Raw genomic sequence first — 21,558 nt, 5'->3', positions numbered from 1 at the left:
GTGAGTCATGTGATCCCTTTCTCTGAAGCTCATCCATTTTTTTTCCCACGACACCTTATTCACTCACTCAGTCACTCACTCACAGAACGTGTCGCATATATGCCTCGGTGTCAGACATGGTGGGCATTCCTGTCTATATGAGCATACTGTAGATGTTGGTAGTGTATTGTAAACCATATATGCCATGATGTTGACTAACTGTCGTGTGTTATTTACAGGGTATGCCTGATCGCATGTTATGTGCAGTGGTGGAGCAATTTCAGCTTTACTTTTCCCTTTGGTATGTGCGCTTTGTCTCCATTGAAGGTGTCATTTCTTCTTCTTTTTCTTCTGTTAAAGCTGCCCCTACTTTTGGTTTGTGAGCTTGACACACACAAGCTCACATGCAAACAAGTGCACACACATACAAAAGCATCAGCAAAGGTTTGCTTTGCACACTCCCATCCAAATAATGACCCTCACCCCTGCACCTATGTGCAGGGGAAAACACAACATAACACCAACGTTAAACTCAATTACACATACTGTACCGACAGTTGTGCACAGCCTATTGACACCACTGTGTTCAATGCGGTGACACCCATGGATGATATGTACTAGTGGTAAGTTACTGGTGCTGTTCCGACGTGAATACACTCGTTCAGTGTCTCATGTGTGCCATGTTGTTCATCACGGTGGCCATTTAACAAAGCAACACATTTCTTATTTTTTCTTTTCTTTTTTTGCTCAAAACTTATTCTTCTGTTCTGGTCCATTCAAGTCCGGGTCGCTTATTGTGCGTTATGCACATACTCAAGATTCCTTTTCCAAAGCTAAGTGCTTTATCCAGTTGTATCCAGCTTTTAAAGCCCATGCATTCTTCAGTTCCAACAGTGTTTAAGTAACAGTTCAATTGTTTTTGTCGATGTGTCTGCAGATAAATCAAGCCTAATGGCTCTGCTCGAGATTACATTTGTTTTAAAAAAGAATCGCCCACACACAGTAAACATTAGTGAATTCACTGTATAAGCATATGTAAATGCTCGGACTTGGATGCAGCCAGAGTTCCCCGTGTCTCCTGTCAGCCCTGGTCACTGTGTGTGTTGCACCCACTCTTCTCCCCCTCGGTCAGATCCACTCTCTGTATAGCACGGCTAGCCCCAGCATGCTGAAGAGGAAACAGAGCTCCCGGGTCGAGGCCCAGCCCATGACGGACTTTGGGCCCGACGAGACCCTTGCAGACAGCGCTGACATCTTTTGGATCAACAAGCCAGTGAGTGGTTGGGTGGCTGTGCTCAGTCAGCCCGATCCATTTTCTCCTTTCAAGTCAAGTCACACTTCAGTGTGTTTTCTCCCTTGTTATCTACTTGCCTCGAAAATTTAATGAATGACCAGCCGTGCGAGACAGTGGAACTGAATTAGTCGGTAATAGGCTTGTAAGTACACAAACAAGTGTGTGCTCTTAGAAATCTCACATTTAATGAAATGTCCAAAAACAAATATGCCGTCAAGCAAAGCAGTTTAGCAAGTTTTTCCCTCCTCCAATCCCTCTCTTTTCTCCTGAATACCAACCCATTATCTCTCCCCTCCAACACCCGGTCCTTTCATCTCCTTCGCCAACTCCTTGCCCGCTGCCAGTGGGTGCACACGCTGCTGCGCGCCTGCGCCATCCTCAGCGTGATCTCGGTGTGCATGAACACGCCCAAGACGTTCGAGCACTACCCGCCGCTGCAGTATGTGACCTTCACGCTGGACACGCTTCTCATGTTCCTCTACACGGCAGAGATGATCGCCAAGATGCACATCCGAGGCATCATCAAGGTAGCTGGGCTGGGGGGCCTGCCAGGGACTGTCTGAAAAATAATTTTATTTTTTTTATTTGTAATTTATTTGTAAAGAGACTTGGAATCAATAATCAATATGTATCAATAATAAGGAATAATTCATATTGATGAATTCAGATTTGTATTGTTGTCCTTTGTAGCTGCACGTGACGAAAGCTTTTGAAAGCTGCACAAACTTTGCAAAGTCTAGGAAAATCAATTTGGAAGCCTAAAAGCCTCAACTCAAAATTTTCCCTATGTCTTCTACGTCTTTATACCAATATTGAATTATAATAAATCATGTCTTTCCATCACATGATTGTTCTTTTTTATTTTTTTTTATTTTGTCAACTCTAGCCTGTCTATTTTTTCAATAATGCTGTCTCTTGTGGCCCCTCTTAACTGTGGGAATCAGATGGAAGAAATCAAGTGCAATAGGATCTTCCCCAGCCAGGCAGCTGGCAGATAAAGAACCCTTAATTACAGCCCTAGAAGGCTTGGACAGCCTAATTGGTAAATCAAGGATACCAAGAACACATAGGCAGAACCGCACCATGCACTGAATCTTTGTCCAGTTCGGGAAACAGCAGTGTAATTTGAAAAACATTTCTGCCTTTTGTTTATTTCGGGGGTCGATACTACCTCTTATATCGAGCAGACGACAGGATTCTCTTTAAGTTGGAGAGCGTATTGCTTCGATGTAATGTAAGCGTGATAATTAAAATGCTCTTTGCTTAATTGTAATTATGGCTGAGTTCAACAAATTACTTATACATTGGTTGTATTATGGTAGTCGTCTGTTGATTACAAAAGTTGTAGTCCACGCTTGGATGTAAACAAGATATTTACATGATGATAGCGTTTGAGATCAGTGTAACCTTGGTGATAAGCCACTGAAAAAAATAATATTTTCAAACATGCTTCTTAATCCAACATCAGGCACAACTTGACAATTTATGTTTATTGCATTTGCTTCATATCATTTTTTGGTTTGGATAGTTTGTGCTGGTTCTCGCACTAGCGATGGCTTATCAGTTGTGGAATTGACCTAACCTAAAATATAAAGACCACACTTCTTTGTCTGAAATAAATCAGTATGTGGAAAGATATAAAGGCTTTTTCAGGTTGTAGTTCAGTAAATTGCAAGCATGTCTCAGATATGTTTACTTTGCGCCTCACATTCAATAAACACAGACCTCATTCCTCTTTCGCTAGCTTGCCATATAACATCGATCCAAACTGTGTTTAGGTTGAGTTTTGTCCCATCAGGCAAATCAGTTGCGTAAATGTTATGCAATATTAGGTGTCAAATATGCAACAAAATGATAAACTGATGATCGTTTTGTTGCATATTTGCAAATCATTATTCATTGAAAACCGCACAGCTCTAGACGATTGTGCATGAGGTATTTTCAAGTAAATGAAAACCCATTTGTTGCTTCAAAGAGATCCCTTCATACCGCAGCTGTTATTTAATGGCATGATGGCGGTCGTCCGTGGCGGCCAAGTTTCTTTTATTTATTCGAACAATGCATGTACTACCCCGAGGCCGAATCATTCATAAAAATAATAGTATCAGCTTGAGGTTACTCCCAATGCACACCATTATTCACGTTATCGATATGATTGATGGTTTTACTTTGAGGGCGTCATCATTCATATTATTGACATAAGTCACAATGTCGCGGATGACGCAAGCAACAATCTCTAGCACAAACACAAACACACAGACCAGACACACAAACACACATGCACAAACGCATGCACACACGCACGCAAGCACACACACACATACACACACACACACACACACACACAAATTGTACAACTGGTGTACTATTATTTATCTATTTCTGATAAAACACCTTTTCCGGAAGCAGTTGTGTACCACAATGAGCAATTTACCATCTCCCTTAATACAGATAAACAAGCCATTCACTGTGCAAAGCCGACTTCTCGATGCAGTGCCATTCATTGCAATGCATTATTCTGTGCTCGTTGGGGTGAATCAAAAGGCAACCTTTTGCCTTAAGTGTTCCAGATAATACCCGTCTATTTGCAGACTTTCAGCCAGTGAAGAGCGACCCTTGAAGAGGTCCGGATAGACCTCTTAGGTGCTAATTAAGCATGTCCATGTTTGTTGGCCCCATGGTATTTCAGTTTGTTCGTGGCTCAGCCGTTTAATCATTACGTGTCTGTTCTATCAACATGCCATTGGGCTGGCTCTGAAATCATTGTTCGGCGTGTAAGCCATTTAGACAATGTTTTCGTATTTTTTTTTATGTGTGGTGTTGTTGAGTATTTAGCAAAATATGTCCACCTTCATCTCACATGCAGTTCTTACATCTCATTTGTTGTGCTCCTAGTTGTTGCTCTCTTCTTTTGCTTTTCGAGCTCAGAAGGTGGGTGTCTGAGGACCATGTATTTTGCAAATGAGGTGTTTTTGAGGTTAAAGTTAAATAAATTATTTTATATATATAAATTATGTTTTTAGAAACAAACATTCAAATTGTTTATTTTTCAGAATCTGAGGTGAACCCAATCATAGTTATATAACTGAAACATTTCTATATATAACTTGGTAAAATTAGGTTATGTGTGTAATGCGTTTGAATTGCTATATTGAACCAATTCCACATCTTCTTTTTATCCCTTTCCATTTTCCTTCTGTGTCCCTCGTCCCGCCCTTCGCCTCCACGTGTCTGTGTGTGTCTATAGGGCGACAACTCCTATGGGAAAGATCGTTGGTGCATGTTTGACGGATTCATGGTCTTCTTCATCTGGGTGTCCCTGGTGTTGCAGGTATATACTTTTTTTTATTATTGAGTCGTTTAGACTAGAGGACACTTTCATTCAGCTACTTACCTGGAAATAAGATGCATAAACAAAGCCATTTCAGTCATTTGCCAGAAGCTTTTACACAAAGTGACTTGCAGGGACACTTCAGACATTTGCCATTAAGGAGAATGACACAGTCAAATATCGAACCCCATGGCAGGGTTTTGAGCACCCTACCCTCTCCTCTCATGTGTAACCCGGTAGCGGATTTTATTGCATCTATTCCCTGTTGTCACTGCCCTTCACTTCGCCATTGTAGCGCAAGTTTGTTTCAGAAATTCCCTTGCTCATCAATCTTCGTTCTCTCTCCCTCGCTCTCTCCCCCTCTCACAGGTGTTTGAGATTGCGGAGCTCGTCGATCAGATGTCTCCCTGGGGAATGCTGAGAATTCCCAGAGCACTCATCATGATACGGGCGTTCAGGATCTACTTTCGCTTTGAGCTTCCTCGCTCACGCATCACAAATATCCTCAAGTAAAAAAAGGCCTTCATTTGCTTATTTATGCTCTAGGGTCGGATGAAAAATGGATGCAACTTAATTGTCCGTGAATTTTAGAAATGGTTACAGAAAGTTTTGAGACACAGCAAACGTAAAGCAAAGGATTCAAGGCATGCCTGACTTCCATGATTATCCATTGGATAAGTTGCATAAAGTGATGCCGTACAGAAATCCGTAATTTATCAATCGATATTCTTTCAAGCTGATTTAATAGGTGGATTCTATGTTCTCTACTGGCTATGTAGGCAAGTGGGTGAAAATATGTTGTTTTGGAATTTCAACACAAACTACACAAAACGGCGATTCAGACCAACGCCCTAAAGTTCTTCGACATAAGCCGAATATGAGATGTATATTAAAGTTGCAATGTGTAGCACTTGAAATAGCGTGTTGCTTTAAATAACCTGGACTTATCTGTAGTCAATGCTGATCAATATTGGTTTTTAGAATTGTATTATAAAATAACATCCTATATAAGACACATTAGAAATGTTGAACGAATGTTTTTACAGAAATGGTAGTATTGCCACTCCCAAAACCCCTCCCATTCAAGCCTAAGCCTTCCGTGCTATGCTGTTTGTGTCACACAGTTGCACAGCCAGTTAGGGACAGAAGCCTCACGCCAACTAACTGAGATGTGCTCAATCTTACACATTGTGACTTTGATATACTTTTTGACATTTTCCTGACACAGTATCGATAGATGTGTATTGGCTACATCCCTTTGTGTAATGTTACGTTTCTTTAACGTTCTTAGATCCTGATACTTAGCATATTGACCCCACCTCAAAGCCTCTTCTTTGCTTCTCAATGTCTCTCTCCCTCTTCAGGCGATCCGGAGAGCAGATTTGGAGTGTGTCCATCTTCTTGCTCTTCTTTCTCCTGCTTTATGGAATTCTGGGTGTTCAAATGTTCGGAACGTTCAACCACCACTGTGTTACCAACGACACAACGGAAGGGTAAACAGCTCACCTTGGTACCATGTTACCATAACCCACTCACCCTAACCCTAAGTTCAACCCTAGACCTAACCCTAACCCTAACTATTTAACAATATACTCATTAAAATCTTGGTTAACTTGAACACTGTTACATAAGATAACATGAAATAAATAAACATGAACACAATTAGTCAATGATTTGAGGACCATTGGTGAACTGTTAATTAACTTTTAGTTAATTGTTAGTTGATGCTTATTATTGCATTAACAATTTTTAATTAAGGACTCATTTTTATGACTGGCAAATAAATCACATATACATTTTGATCACAAGATACACATTTAATCAATGGCAAACCATGAATACAAAACGGTCATACAATAAAAAAAAAGATGCTGATTTTTTATTTTATTTGTATGTATATATGTTCTTGAAATATTAGCACATGAAACCTCTTCAAGTATTTCTCGATTTCTAATCCAGTAATTATTCCTAAAAGAATCCCTTCGGATATTATTCATGGCGTGGACCTCCGTGAATGTGCGGTAGCATGCATGCTCTGGCCAGCCCTTATGAATGGAGGCTATGATGTTTGCTTGAGAATGTGTTAATCAAAAGAGCAGTAGCCAATTGACAAAGCAAATGAACAGTGGAAAATAATTAACACTCACATACATCTGAGCTTTGTGGTGGCTTTAAAGCGTATAGTGTGTTCAATAACCCTGCTCCCCAATCAGTCTCTGACATCCGTTTGGCAGTCGATGTCAATACCCCACGGACACTGCACTCCCCCACCCTTCACCATCACGACAGATAGCGCAGCCGTCGGTCCCCTCGATGTATCCCGTCGTAACACCAAATGTGGCTCTCTTTACATCCATGTCATTCGATTGTGCTTTATTTTCGTGTAGCCTCCCCTCCCTTCAGTCATCCATGGGCTTTTTGCACGTAGCCCCAATTCTAGACCTATTTTGCGCGAAACATCGCGACACGCGGGACGTGTTGAGTCATCCGTCCTTGGCGCCGCAGCCAGAGCTTCCCCCAGCCGTTTCCACACGGGGGATTTGGGTGGGATTGCGGGAGCGCCGACGTGGAAGGCTATTAGTGCTGTGGCTATTTATATTGGATGGGAGGGATCTGTATGCGAATCAGGGCCTTCCCTCTCCTGTCTGACTCCAGGCGACCCATCTCTGGTCGGTCGCACTTGACCTTGGCTTAACATCACTGGGGCATTTGCATGAAATCCCAGTGTGTTTATTTGAATTTGGTAGAAAAATATAAAACTAATTTCCCATCCTCATCTCCCATTGATTAGGCAGACAACACATCAATAATAGAAGAAGTCAGTATAATATGGGTATATCTATGTATAATATGCGTGTATGAATTATTTGTGTGGTCTATGCCAAAGTCAGCATATAACGTGCGTGGTATGGATTTCCGATGTTCTTTTCCCCTGAATTGTTACAATTTGGCGACTTAACTATGATTAATCCTGAATCCCAACCAAACACATTGGTCTGATGTTGGACTTGGCATATAAGTCATTTCATGACATTAGCGGACCCTCCGTCTCTCTCTGGGTGCATCATTTATCACTCCTTTGCTATGAGAAATGGTGATTTCCCTGAAACGGTTCAGTTGTAGGCGCCATTATGCCAGCCCGCATAATGAGCTGCATCAGGATTGGCGACGATGCCTGTGACTGCCCTTTGTGGTACGGCAATACATTATTCCTTCTCATCCTGTAGCCTTTAATAAACAATTTGGATGAATGTCTGGCTGGGCAATTTGAAGACATTAATTGTCATTAAAGAAATCGTGCAAGCCCTGGAATAACACTTGTGGCTAAGACGCATGGTGACGAAGGCGATCACGCATTGGGAGACAGTGGGTTAGGGAGGTAGTGTGTGTGTGTGTATATGTGTGTGTGGGTGTGTGAATACTGTGTACTGTATGAGTTTCCCTCTGTACTTCCACGACTCAAATACTGCCAGGGATGTGAATAATAGAAATTGCTACGGGGATTTAAATTCAAATTCCAAACCCCTCAGAACACTTGAAAAACACCTCGCTGTTCGTTAATTGCATCTGCGGCTGCTCTGATCCGTCGCAACCCGGGCTCATTAAACATTTAGTAATGTCTTCCATTTAATTTGTTAAATCATCAGGAACACACTCAACAACAGGCACATCTCCCCCCCACCCTTCTCTGTTTAGAAATGTGTCCTGGAACAACCTGGCTATTCCAGACACCCACTGCTCCCCAGACGGGGAGGGCTACCGTTGTCCGCTTGGCTTCAAGTGTGTCAACTTAGAGGATTACGGCCTCAGCAGGCAGGAGCTGGGGTACAGCGGCTTCAACGAACTAGGTACAGGAACGCACACCAAACACACGCACACGCACGCATGCAGGCACGCACGCAAGCACGCACGTACGCAGGTGCACATGCACACACACACGCGCGCACATGCGCACATGCACACACACATACACACACACACACACACACGTGTGAGTCCTCATGCACACACGTGTACATGCACGCACATACACACATACAGACACACACACACGTGCGCACACACACACACATGCACACACAGACACGTGCGAACATGTGCACACACACAGACAGACAGACGGACAGACAGAGACACTCATAAATCTTGCTATAAACACAAGAATAACACGAAACATTTGAGGAATGTTTGCACAGAGATGCTTGAGATGTGTGTGTCCGTGTCTTCAGGAGATGGCATAAACATAATGAGGGGGTGACAGAGGGAAAGGTAAATAAATAGGAGATTGAAACAAAAAGTGAGTGCCAGAGAGAAGGAAAATAGAAAAAAATGGAACTATATAGAAAAAGGGAGAGAGATAGACAGTGCGGGGAAGAGAGTCACCTACATGGGCTTTGATGTGAAGCTACACCACTTAGCCGCATGCCGCATCCTTATCGCCTGAGCTAGGCCCTAAAACCAGCGTTGCTACATAGTGCAGCATCTCTAATCTCTACATTGCTGTGAAGGAGAGCGAAGGCTTAGCAGTGCCTTGGCTCACAGCATACCTCAATACAGACAGAGACATGCTGGGTAGAGCAAGGGGAGTTAGACCTGTGTTGCCGTGTTTACGGATATGTTAGAATAACAGGATACCTTCATCTAAAAAACACAGATCTATCTTATGAACATCAATATCATTATCATCATCTTCCTTATCATCGTCATCCTCATCATAGTTTTTTATCATTACTGCATTGTCAGTAATGATAATAGTAATATTAGTAATATTTTCTAATTATTCATTCAAAATATTTGATTTCTTTCTAGGGTATGATCTTGGTCATAATCATGGTGTTGTAGTTGAGGGTGGGTTGTTGGGTCCTTAAGGCTGTTTTTTTAGGCCTGTTGGATATATATTTATATATGTTGGCTTGTCTGGCTTTGGTTATTTTCAAGTGAAAGTAATCTATTGTCCATTTTCATCTTCCCTGACCTAGTGAATACCTGTGTTTCATGACATAAGTCAATGTTTGTGTATCATGGTCATCTTATTGTGCTACATTTCCATCTATGTAGTAAGGCCCAGAAAAACATCTCATTAGATGTTTGCTTTTTAATTGGAGGGACATAAATATCAGCTGTAATTAACAGACAAAAATGCCAAATATCTTTCAAAGAGTGTCAGATAGGTGATGATTAAAATGCCAAGTAGCTCACCAGCGGCTGCTTGAAGTGTTGTTATGAATATTCTCCTTTCCTGTGAGCAGTAATTTGTCTCGGCTCTTTAAGTCCCTCTGTCTTGTTTCCAACAAGGTCCTCCCCATTATTGGGTGCCATTTGCAAGTGTTTGGCCAAGAAAAATAACATCACAGAGGCATACAAACAAAGTGCCTCTCAACGCTATCACTACTCCACTTTCAGCCCCCGCAGTTTGACATCCCAAAAACCAGCATTTCTAAGTCACTAGTTATTTTGGAGATCTGGGAAGGAGAAGAACATTTAAAAGCCTTAATATGAGCACGGTTGAAGTAGAAACCAAGCAGAAATCCACCATTTCTTTCACCACGGTGTTAGCCTACAAAGTAGCTTTCACGTCGTATTCCCAGCCACAATTCTCGTGAATAATTTAAAAAAAGAATGATTGTTTTCATTGGTTCTGCAACACTTTGAAATTGAACATGATCCGTCTCCGAAGATGGGAGTTATTTTTGGAGAAAAAAAAGAAGGCAAGAAGCTTAGATGTGGTTATGAGTAGACTTCGCTCTTATGATCCGCTCACAATTTCCGAGGTAATCCCAGGGCCCTTTCTGTTTGAAAGGCGTGAGCTCGTCAGCGCCACGGTAATTGGAGTGGGGCACTAGAACGGCTTTTTGGGGGTTAGGGATGGGGTGGGTCGGCCAGGTGAGGAGTTCAGAGAGGATAGTCATTTCTATCAAAAAAGATCTCTTGTTTCGCTCCTGTCTCCCAATATCTTGTCCCTCCATCTCTTCTTAGATACACCCTCGCTCTCTCTTTCTCTCTGTCTTTCTGTTTCTGTCTCCATTTTATTTAAATGGAATAGGATGATATCCATATATTGTACGAGTTGCATTAGCTAAAAGATTAAGTTGTAAAATGTAAAATGTTGCGATAAGGTTTACTAAAAATAAGTCTCTCTTTTTCTCGCTGTCTCTCTCTGTCTCCCTGCCTCTCACCTTCTCTGTTTTTCTCTCTCTCTGTGTGTTCCTCTCTGTCTTTGTCTCTTGCTCTCTTTCTGTCTCTTTCTCTGTCTCCCTATCTCTCTCTATCTGTCTCTGTCTCTGTCGCTGTCTCTCTCTCGGCCTCTCTCTCTCTCTCTCTGTTTCTGTGTCTGTGTCTCTGTCTCTCTCTGCCCTGCAGGAACGAGCATCTTCACGGTGTACGAGGCTGCCTCCCAGGAGGGCTGGGTGTTCCTCATGTACAGAGCCATCGACAGCTTCCCCCGTTGGCGCTCCTACTTCTACTTCATAACCCTCATCTTCTTCCTTGCGTGGCTTGTCAAAGTAAGTGACAGCCCCCCCCCCCCCCCACCCCCTCATCCCACCAACAGACTCACAGAGCCCCCACTTACACTCCTTCCCTGTGTTATTTAAATGGAAAAAGCAATACCCCAATCATCACCCAGCTCCTCAACCTGTGGCCGAGCGACGGGCAGAAGCGATGATTGTGAGATTGTTCCAAGTAATGACAGCTGGTGATTAAGAAGTACAAGCCTGGGAACTAACACCCTGCTGTCTTGCTCTTTATCTCAATCCTCTGAATCCCTCTCTCTCTTTTTCTCTCTGATGCTCTCTCTATTACTTAATCACTCTCTCTCTCTCTCGCACTCACTATATCTCACTCTCCCTCGCTCTCTCTGCTACTTTTTCTTTCGTTCTATTACTTTATCCATCCCTCTGTGTCTCGCATACTTTATATCTCTCGCTCTCTCTCTGTTACCCTCCCTATTACTCTCCCTTATTGCTCCCTCTGCCCGTCTCTCTTACTTATTCTCTCTCTCACTCTCTCTTGCCCCAGAACGTCTTCATTGCTGTCATCATTGAAACATTTGCTGAAATCCGAGTGCAGTTCCAGCAGATGTGGGGGTCAAGGAGCAGCACTACCTCCACGGCCACGACACAAGTAGGGCTTTGCACGCACGCACACAACCACACCCGCACATCAACGCGCACAAACCCGTGCACAGACATAGGAAAATCTTCATTCGTTTTTTTCATATTTGCAAATGGACAGGCTTGACCGGTGACTGGTCTGTGATTTTCACCTTTTGTACGCGCCATTCACTTCCTGATGTTATTTCGGCGTACCACCCTGTATGAATCCATTTAGCAGTATAATGGAGGGCCATTCAGCACGCTGTTAATTTTTTCCAGTGATTGGACAAGCATTTGATTGGCCCATTTAGATGACTCACAGGCTTCTCTAGAGTGACAGAGAAGGCTTCAGAATTGGCCTCTTTTTAGCTTTGGATGAAATCAAGAGGAAATAAACAGTTTGAAAAAGGACTTGAAGATGGATTAGAAAGTGTTATGACTGAGGCATGAAAGTCAATGAGACAGAGATAAGCTCTGGAGTATGGAGATTTTTTAAATATTAATCAGACTTGCAAGACTGAAATTAGGGTATTGAGATGAATCATTCTAAACACAGAAATACAAACATTAAATATGCACTGTAAAATGTAAAATTGGTATGTTTGTGTGAGTGTGAATGTTTGTGTGCGTGTGTGTGCACATTTTCAATATGTTCCTGTCCTGTGTGATTGGCTTGATAAGCTCTGACAAGTAGCTTCATTGTCTCAATGATGCTTTTCCATTTCAATTTACAATTCTAACTTGGATGGGGTATTCACCCAGCAGTGATTGAAAGAGTACTATTTTATAAGGATAATCATTCCTAATGATTCATATCTTAGCCAATATATTAATGTGGGTAGCTGGCTGCAAACATGACAATCAAGAATTGTCAAGGAAGTATCTTAAAGCCAGGTATTCTGAATGTTACAACTCATATCTGCTAAATGAAAAAATGATTCAAAACGTTGATGGTGTTGGCATTTCTTGTCTCAGACTGTGAGGTCTGTGTTGTGTACTATGCTTGAAGCCGCGGCCCAAAAATTAAATAAAAACTATTTTGCTAACTTAAGGGCCTCGTTTTTGTTTGGGTGTTTTCCTACCGGATGGAGACAAGTGTTACAACCTTGAAAACAATTAGCCGCTAATATCAAATTTAATTACAATGCCATCGTTATGCCCTAATCTTTATCTGAGCGGGGAGAAAAAAGTAATTAGCCTGTGTGTAACATGTAACTGTCAATCACTGTCTGAGACAATACACATCCTTCCACTGATATCCTGCAAGGGGAGCCGGCTTGACAGCGCCCCCCCCACCCCCACACACACACACACACACACACACACACACACACCACACCACTCCTGTCCTTGCCAGAATGATCATCACCGCACCACTTATACCAAGGATGACACAAACACAATAGAGGGATTCATTAAATAAATCATTGCATCTTTTTGCAAGGATTTTGTAATCAGGTGATTACAAAAACAATGAGTTCCATCCATAGGAATAAAGCTGAAGAGTGTTTGAGTGCTCAATTCGATTGAGCAGCAGCCTGGATCTGTGTGCTGTAGCTTATAGATATTAGCCCTGTCTGACTGGCTGCAAATAACACTGAATACTCTTTGAAGATTACACAAACTTAATAACAGCGCTGTTGCTTTTAATGTAACAAAATACAAGTACTGGAGAAAAGTAGGGATGCACCGATATGAAAAATTTGACCGATACCGTTATCCGATATTAAAATTGCTGTTACGGCCGATAACCGATATTTACCGATATCGATATTGGTATAAAAACAAGTTTCAATGATGATTTTGTATACTGAAGAACATGTAAACACTGTGAATTAGGGCTGAACGATCTATCGTTTTCGACCGAAAATCGAGATCTCAAGCATTACGATTTTGGGATCGTCAAAGCTGCGTTTTTTTTTTTTTTTTTTTTTTTTTTTATTATTTTACAAAAGTGCAATTATTTTGATGCTGATGAGCCATTGAAGCAAGTTTACTTAAGAAAGGGGGCTCCCTTTTTATTTGACTTTTTTGGTTGTTGTTTCTTAGGTACTTGAATAAACAGTCTTGCATTTGAAATCTGTTGCCAGCAGTTTTCATTATTGCATTACCTTAATGGAATTCATTGGTTGTATTAATTTATACTGAAACTTGATTTAAAGAAAATAAATCGTGGTTGAAATCGAAACCGCAATCTCTACCAGAAAAATCGCAATTTCAATTTTTTCTTAAAATCGTTCAGCCCTACTGTGAATATGAAAAAGTTATTTCTTTCTTTATTTACCTAAACTTTAAAGTTACAGGGCATCCATAAAAAACACAAGTTACTAACAGTGTTAGTTTTAGGCTACTTTTACAACTTGCATCTATGAAAAAGTTTGGATCATAAATCACAATAACGATCACAAATCAAAATATCTTGACAAGGTTTTATAACTTAAATCAAATTTGCCAATATTCATGAAACCAGACACTTGTCTAATAAATTACAAAAAGTGTTTTAAGTTTAAGTCAATTTCAACTCAAAACTGTGAAATAGGCTAAATAAAATATATCAAGGAAGGTTGGTTGTAGTCTTTTCACTCGGTTCTAGCCATACTTGCCAACCCTCCCGATTTTCCCGGGAGACTCCCGATATTCACTATCCTCTCCCGTTTTCCTCCCGCTGTAAAAAATCTCCCGCAATTCTCCTGATTTCTGACAAGATTTCATGTCTCCCTTTCTCCCCACTTTCGTTATCATCACAACAACCTGTTCTTCAGAAAAGGATAATGTTTGAGCGAGCCCGCTGTTACCACGGAGACGTTTGCCGCCGCTCCGTGGTAACAGCGGGCGCGACCAATCAGAAACGTCTCTCTGACGCTACTCTAGTATTCTTTCTTCTGTTATTCTACCCGCGCTCGTGAATAAACCTCAGAATATTTAAAAAGACAACATAGAAGACGAGAATGGAGCCGAAAAGACAAAAAAATACACTTGTACATTTAATCAAGAATGGAAATCAGAGTTCGCTTTTCTTACTACAAGGTTTAAAGGTACTGGCTATGCCCTTTGTAAAGTTTGCCCTGCAGATTTTTCCGTGGAGCACGGCGGTCGGACAGACATAAAACACCATGCCAATACAGGCAAACATAAGAAGGCAGTAGCTGCTTCAGAGTCTCAGCCAAGCATCGCTGGTTTGCTGGGGAAGGGGAGACCAGATGCAGTCATCTATGCCGAAACAAAAATGGCAATGTTGCTGGCAAAGAATAATATTCCTCTGAGCTTTACTGACGAAATAAATAAGTCAGTAAGGGACATGTTTCCTGACTCGGATGTAGCAAAAAGGTATGCCTGTGGGAGGACCAAAGCCACACAGATATTGAAAGGTAATCCATTAACATACCCTTAGAAACATATAAACATTTATTTTTTCGTAATGAAAATGATCAAAACAATCCATGTAAGGATAATGTTCCAAGCTTTCTATTTACTATGCGTACATGGGATAGGCTAATTTCACAGCCCATTTGCAGTGATTGTAAGAGTTAACCTACATGTTAACCTACATGTGGCACTTACATGATGTAGTAGCCTACTTTGTAGTTTTGTTTATTAGAAGCTAGTGTATTTGCGTGATAACATAAGACTTATTGGAAGTTGCTAAGATAAAAGCGTCAGTAAAATGTAATGAAATCAAATCTATTGATATGAAATAATATTAAATGTAATAATATGAAATGTAATGATATGAAATGTAATGATATGTAATAATAACATGATATTTAATTATATGAATTTTATTGATATGTAATATGAAATGTAATGACATGAAATGTAAATTAAATGAATGTATTCAACATAAAATTGACGTTTCAATTTACTTATTTTTTTGTTGGTTTTATTATTTTAAAGTCACCAGAATAAGGGAAACAATGTCTTTAAAGCTGAAAATTGTATGGGGGGGGACCCCCATGCCCCCCACTTTAGTTTGGAAATCCTCCCTATTTTCGAAGTCTCAAGGTTGGCAAGTATGGTTCTAGCCCTACTGTTGATCCGGAGAACCGAGCGAAAAGACTACAACCAAATATAAACATATCCGGTTCCGGTTCCGGTTTCCGTTTCAATGGGATTACGGAACGCCAAATAAAACACAACAGAAACTGTATTTCGCTACGATAATGTATATAATGATTTGACACGGCATCCTCCGCGCATTACTTCGGCTTTGCAAGTACTGCATATTACAATTCGAGTACCTTAATTTGAGACCGTAAAAAACATCCAAACCGCCGGCATTGATTCTTTTCGGTTAAGGTGACAAACTGCCTCTACGTGCGTCTCTGGCTGCGTCACTGACAATGTCACATGACCAAACAAGCTGCGCATGGGCAAAAAACACACACAACGGCAACTAGACTAGGAAATAAATATCGGCTGTTAATATCGGACCAGTTTTACTTATCGGGCCGATGCCGATATGTTAAAAAATGACTAACATCGGCCGATAAGGATTTCACTGCCGATGTATCGTGCATCCCTAGCGAAAAGTCTAATACATGCATAATCAGAAGAATTGTGTTTAGATAAATGTTTGGACAGAATAGCACCAAGAGATTAGGCAAATCCAAGCCAGGGCACTCTCTTTCAAACAAAAGGTATTTTCTTTTCTTTTGTGTGAACCACAATGCCACTCGTTGCTAGGTGTTATGACATTGTTAGGGGGGAGATATATATTTGAATGGGTAGAAATCCTCAGCATTTATTCAGAGCAACAAACCAGATCTGTACAGACCCATTGAAAACCATGCACAATGGCCTTCAGTAATTCCTGGCTATTCCGCTTGTGCACATGTTGCCAGGCTACTGGTTTCCTGTTGAACGGTCAGTCATTGTTACTGCTTGGCTAAGCCCTGTACCATCGTGATCTAACCACTGAGGGCTGTATTGTATGTCAGCAAGGCCACATGTCCGGTATTTGCCCTTGAGACGAGGGTTGAAGGTCGTTCTTGGTGGTTTCCTAACAGAGAAATGGGCGGGGTCAGCCCTGACAGTGGATAAGGAACCACCTTCATGTACTGTCACCGTCTGATGAATGTGTGTCTGAAAGGGATGAGCAGTTTGTGAAGTGGTGAGTGATGACTGGTTGATGGCAGGTTGCCGGTTGGGTGGTGCGCTTTAGATCATTGACCGCTTTATTGTTTTGTTAAACTCTCCTAGACCCTCAGGCCTATTTATTCAGAATATATGAAACTTTGTGTGTGTGTGTGTGTGTGTGTGTGTGTGTGTGTGTGTGTGTGTGTGTGTGTGTGTGTGTGTGTGTGTGTGTGTGTGTGTGTGTGTCCTGGACAAACAAATGGGATGCCCTGGGGCCCTTTTTCATGGGCCCCAGATGTCTCATGAAGACGTGGCTGCAGGGTGTGTTAGTAATGTCCGCCACCTTTGATATTTTGGTTTACTAGTGTTTGTGTGTGTTTGTGTGTGTGTGTACGTTTGTGCTTTATCTTTGCGTCTGTGCTTGTGTATGTATATGTGGAGGGACTATCTTTGTTTGTTTATGTTGGAAGTAGGGGTCGGTGTATGTGCGTATTTGTGCATGTGTGTGGTGTGTGTTTGTGTTTGTGTGTGTGCATGGTGTCTCATTCCCTGTCCTTGTGTCACAGATGTTCCATGAAGATTCTGCTGGGGGATGGCAGCTCGTTGCTGTGGACGTCAACAAACCACATGGGCGAGCTCCCGCGTGCCTTCAGGTAACACGCACCAGAAATAACACAAGGCTGTTGCCCCTGACACACCCACACACATACACACACACACACACACACACACACACACACAAACACACATAAACACACACACACACACACACACACACACACACACACACACACACACACACACACACATACATGCAAACACACATAAACACACACACACACACACACACACACACACACACACACACACACACACACACACACAAACACACATAAACACACACACACACACACACACACACACACACACACACACACACACGTACTCTCACACGCTCGCACGCACGCAAACACATACACACACACATACACACAACCTAATAAACAAACACTATATTGATGGAGAATAAACATTAGGACATTGTGGTTGAAGCAGTGTTAATAATTGAATCTGATTCTGAATCTCATTGTTGTGAGAGAGAAATTGTTAATGTTGATGGGAAATGAAAAGGCAAGAGTCTCTTCTCAGTTCAAAGTTAGATCAACTGCAAAGCTGAGCTGTGCATGACTTGCCTTTTCAGTGTCTCACTTGATGAGCTTTTTTTGTCAGTCCTTTTTAATTTGAATGCTTTGTATTTGTCACAAATCCCTGAAACTCAATCTGTCACACACACACACAGCCACACAATCACTCATATCACAGTACACGCACACACACACACACACACACACACACACACACACGCGCACACACGCACACACAGGGAGTGCCACTCTCCTGCCCTCCGTCCTGGTTTTGCGTGCCGTGTCAGACAAGCGGGCGATGGGATTTTAAATGAGCTGGGAGTCGGCTTTGACGTGCGGGGCTGCTCTAGCGGCGCGGCGCCGTTGACTGATGAGTTTTAAAAGACATCTAAACGATGGATGCCGCTGTCGGCTGGCGGTCGGCACAATGTTAAACGGGCTTCTGGAGATAAGGCTGCGGGCGGTGAGACGCGCGTACAGCTGTCCCACTGTTGATACCACCGCCGCCGCCGCCGCGCGCTAGAAAGGGCTTGCATCAGGGGCCCACTGTGAGAGACTGCCTACTGTGCCTACAGCCCAGGAGGAGGGGTGCGGTCGGGGGAGGAGAGGTTGGGGAGGAGAGGTGGAGGGAGGTGCGTCGGGGGGAGGAGAGGTGGAGGGAGGTGCGTCGGGGGGAGGAGAGGTGGAGGGAGGTGCGTCGGGGGGAGGAGAGGTGGAGGGAGGTGCGGTGGGGGGAGGAGAGGTCGAGGGAGGTGCGGTGGGGGAGGAGAGGTGGAGGTAGGTGCAGTGGGGGTAGGAGGTAGAGGGAGGTTTGGTGAAGGGGAGTGGTGGGGGGTCTCCCTGCAAAATACAGTGTTGTTCCCCAGCAAAGATTCAAGGCGTTGCATGCAAAAAGGCCTTCACACATGCTGGGTTTCCACTAATGCAAACACACACTGGCACACAGACACACTCACGGAAAACACCCCCCACCTTCATCCACTATCGAGATTGAAAATAGAAGAGCACAGCAACCGGAAAAAAAGTGAAATGAAGACGGTAGATGGATATAGAGCGGAAAATAGTTGCACAGATGCTGTTTCATACACCCAGACCGACAGGTGCACAGTGAGGTGTGTTTGTTTGGAGGAGTGGTGGGAGAGGGGGGGTTATTCAGCCGTCCCAGTTTAGCGGCGTGCACGCCCCCTAGAGACTCGTCAACCAGGGGGGTGGTTGGGAGAGGGTATCCAGACAGGGGCATAACCCGAGGGGTAAACACGACCGACTTCCTCCCCAGAGTGTGGCTCCATCTCTCCATCACTCCATCACACGCCCTCCGGGAAGGAAAACTCAAATGCACTGCACGTCCCCATCGCGGATCCGTTAGGCCACAGGGTACCACACAGCGCCACATCTCAAACCGTAGTCTGGGCCGTTTAAGGGCCGTTTGGTCGCCTGCGGTTGCCAGGCGACCAAAATAATAAGCTGAGTAAATAGAGACGGATGTAGGCTTTTTAAACAATTCCCGAATCTTATTTCGATGAATAGTGGCCCCCTGAATAAGGCCTCTTTTATTGGAGTACTGTTGAATGTTAATGTTTAATGTGACCATACTATAACCATCGGTGGTAAGTAGAAGTTGTGTCAGGTTCTTTGTAACAATGTGCAATGTCTGAGAGTGTAGCAGTGCGTGCACTTGTTGATATGTGATAAGGGACTTCAGGGCTGTACATCGTCGGATCAATACATAAGGCAGTGATGGGTTTTTGCTATAAGACTATTTTAAACCTGAACAATGATTCTCAGGATCACAGCAAATATGTTTGGTGGGGGTGGGGAGTGGGTTGGGCCCATTATCAATACATTCAAAGCACACAGCTTATCGATTCAACAGTTTATCATATCGCGCATTGACATTTTCTTTCAGCCCCCGACCAAATTAATATCCCAATTTAAAAAGCCTTGCTATTGATCATCTGCCACATCCGTAGCGCGTTGAATCAGACATGCAATTATTCCAACTTAAATATCTCCTCTATTCTTGTGTGTGTGTGTGTGTGTGTGTGTGTGTGTGTGTGTGTGTGTGTGTGTGTGTGTGTGTGTGTGTGTGTGTGTGTGTGTGTGTGTGTGTGTGTGTGTGTGTGTGTGTGTGTGTGTGTGTGTTGGTGTGTGCCTTGACAGCCGTCATCTTCTTGCCTCTTGCACATCATTCTTTGACAGAGGCAGTAATCGTTTCCTCCAATAATAGTCGGTCACTCAGTGGTCAGCCCTTCTCCTTAACTCCCATTGACTTGTGGCCGGCCCAGGTGCAGCTCCAACGGTCAGCTTTGTTTTTTATAGATATAAATTGAAGACATACTGTGAGTTATTTCCTCCCACTGCCAAGGTCAGGAATTGCTGGGTCAGGATTGAGACTGTGGCTGGAAAGTGCACCCATTAGTATATCTGATGGATAGATTAGAGTGTGTGTGTGTGTGTGTGTGTGTGCGTGTGCGTGTGCGTTTGCGTCCTTCAGTGTGTGTGTGATTTGCATTGTGTAATACTTTATTTGAACTGCTCTCATTGGTAAGTGCCTAAAACAATCCAACTCTTCATAATTATGATGGGGAATTCATTCAGACCCGTGCAGTGCCCTTTCAAAACGGGCCTGTTCAGACCGGCTGGTTGCTCTGCCTCACGTATGGCTGCTTGCAGCTTTCTGGAGAGCCACTCCTCAAAAACAACTGCACCTCCTTGAGCGATACACCCGCTCAGTCTGAGATCGATGAGATATACGGCCGTTGAAAGTTATCAAAGGGCAGTCAGAAATGCATACATACATCCAGCGACTCCTCTAATTCTAGTTAGATGACTAAATGCCTGCACCCAATTAATACCGGGCATCACCTTACCCCGTCCTATAGAAGGAACAGGGCGAGGCGGCAAACCCAGAGCAGACAGGCACAGGGAAGCCAGGCAGACCGACAGGTGGTGTACCTCCAGATTGGATGGCCATTTCTGCATGTGTTTGTGTTTGTGTGTGTCTGTGTCTGTGTCTATGTCTGTGTCTGTGTGTGTGTCTGTGTCTGTGTGTGTGTGTGTGTGTGTGTGTGTTTTGAGGAGGAGGGTGGAGGAGGGGAGGCAGTAAATTGGGAGGTTTGGTTCTGCTCTGCCAGCCTCGGGAGTAATTGGCCATCAGATGATTAAAATGTTTCAGGGGCTGGCAGGTGCGGGAGCTCCACTCAGACAGGCTTGCCTCCACCGCTACTTCTGTTGCTCCCCCCCCACCCCCCCTCACACACACACACCATAGCTGTCCACTCGACTCTTCATTCAGCCACAGGTCTGTCTTCACCCCAGCAACACCGTAGTGCGTTATTAAGTAAGTCCCCTGTGGTGTCTGCCTGCTGGTCTGTCTGGCCGTCCCGACGCTGCCTCTGCATATTCTTTCGTTTCATGCGTGCATCTATCCTCTCTCTGTGCGTCTCCGGTGGTGACGTCCGTCCGTCTGTCTGGTGTCTTGTCTGCCCCGGCGTGGGTTCAGTTTCTCTGGCTCGGTCATCCGTTAGCTCTGTCTATGTCCAGTGGGCTGCAGCGGGTTGAGAACACAAAATTGATTAGCCACCTGCTCTTCTTGGAGACAGAGTGGAAACGGCACCTCCCCTCCTCTCCACGGTCAGC

At 43.3% G+C, this 21,558-nt stretch overlaps 1 protein-coding gene across 2 annotated transcripts in view; it reads left to right on the top strand.

Moving 5' to 3' along the window:
* The window catches only part of nalcn (sodium leak channel, non-selective), a 73,605-nt gene that overhangs the window by 2,792 nt on the left and 49,255 nt on the right, over positions 1 to 21,558 (top strand). The window contains exons 3-12 of one of the 2 annotated variants that reach the window (XM_030344173.1): positions 219 to 280; positions 1,112 to 1,252; positions 1,618 to 1,800; positions 4,521 to 4,604; positions 4,974 to 5,113; positions 5,969 to 6,097; positions 8,301 to 8,452; positions 10,965 to 11,107; positions 11,622 to 11,726; positions 17,341 to 17,427. In XM_030344173.1, the coding sequence (XP_030200033.1) occupies positions 239 to 280; positions 1,112 to 1,252; positions 1,618 to 1,800; positions 4,521 to 4,604; positions 4,974 to 5,113; positions 5,969 to 6,097; positions 8,301 to 8,452; positions 10,965 to 11,107; positions 11,622 to 11,726; positions 17,341 to 17,427 (1,206 nt within the window). In that variant the 5' untranslated portion in view covers positions 219 to 238. The remainder of the gene's footprint in view (positions 1 to 218; positions 281 to 1,111; positions 1,253 to 1,617; positions 1,801 to 4,520; positions 4,605 to 4,973; positions 5,114 to 5,968; positions 6,098 to 8,300; positions 8,453 to 10,964; positions 11,108 to 11,621; positions 11,727 to 17,340; positions 17,428 to 21,558) is intronic. The other variant, XM_030344174.1, reaches the window with a different exon arrangement.

Source organism: Gadus morhua, chromosome 20 (genome assembly GCF_902167405.1).
Source record: "Gadus morhua chromosome 20, gadMor3.0, whole genome shotgun sequence".
Classification (NCBI taxonomy): domain Eukaryota; kingdom Metazoa; phylum Chordata; class Actinopteri; order Gadiformes; family Gadidae; genus Gadus; species Gadus morhua.
The sequence above is the reverse complement of the archived record's forward strand: the minus strand, read 5'-3'. Positions and strand labels throughout refer to the sequence as shown.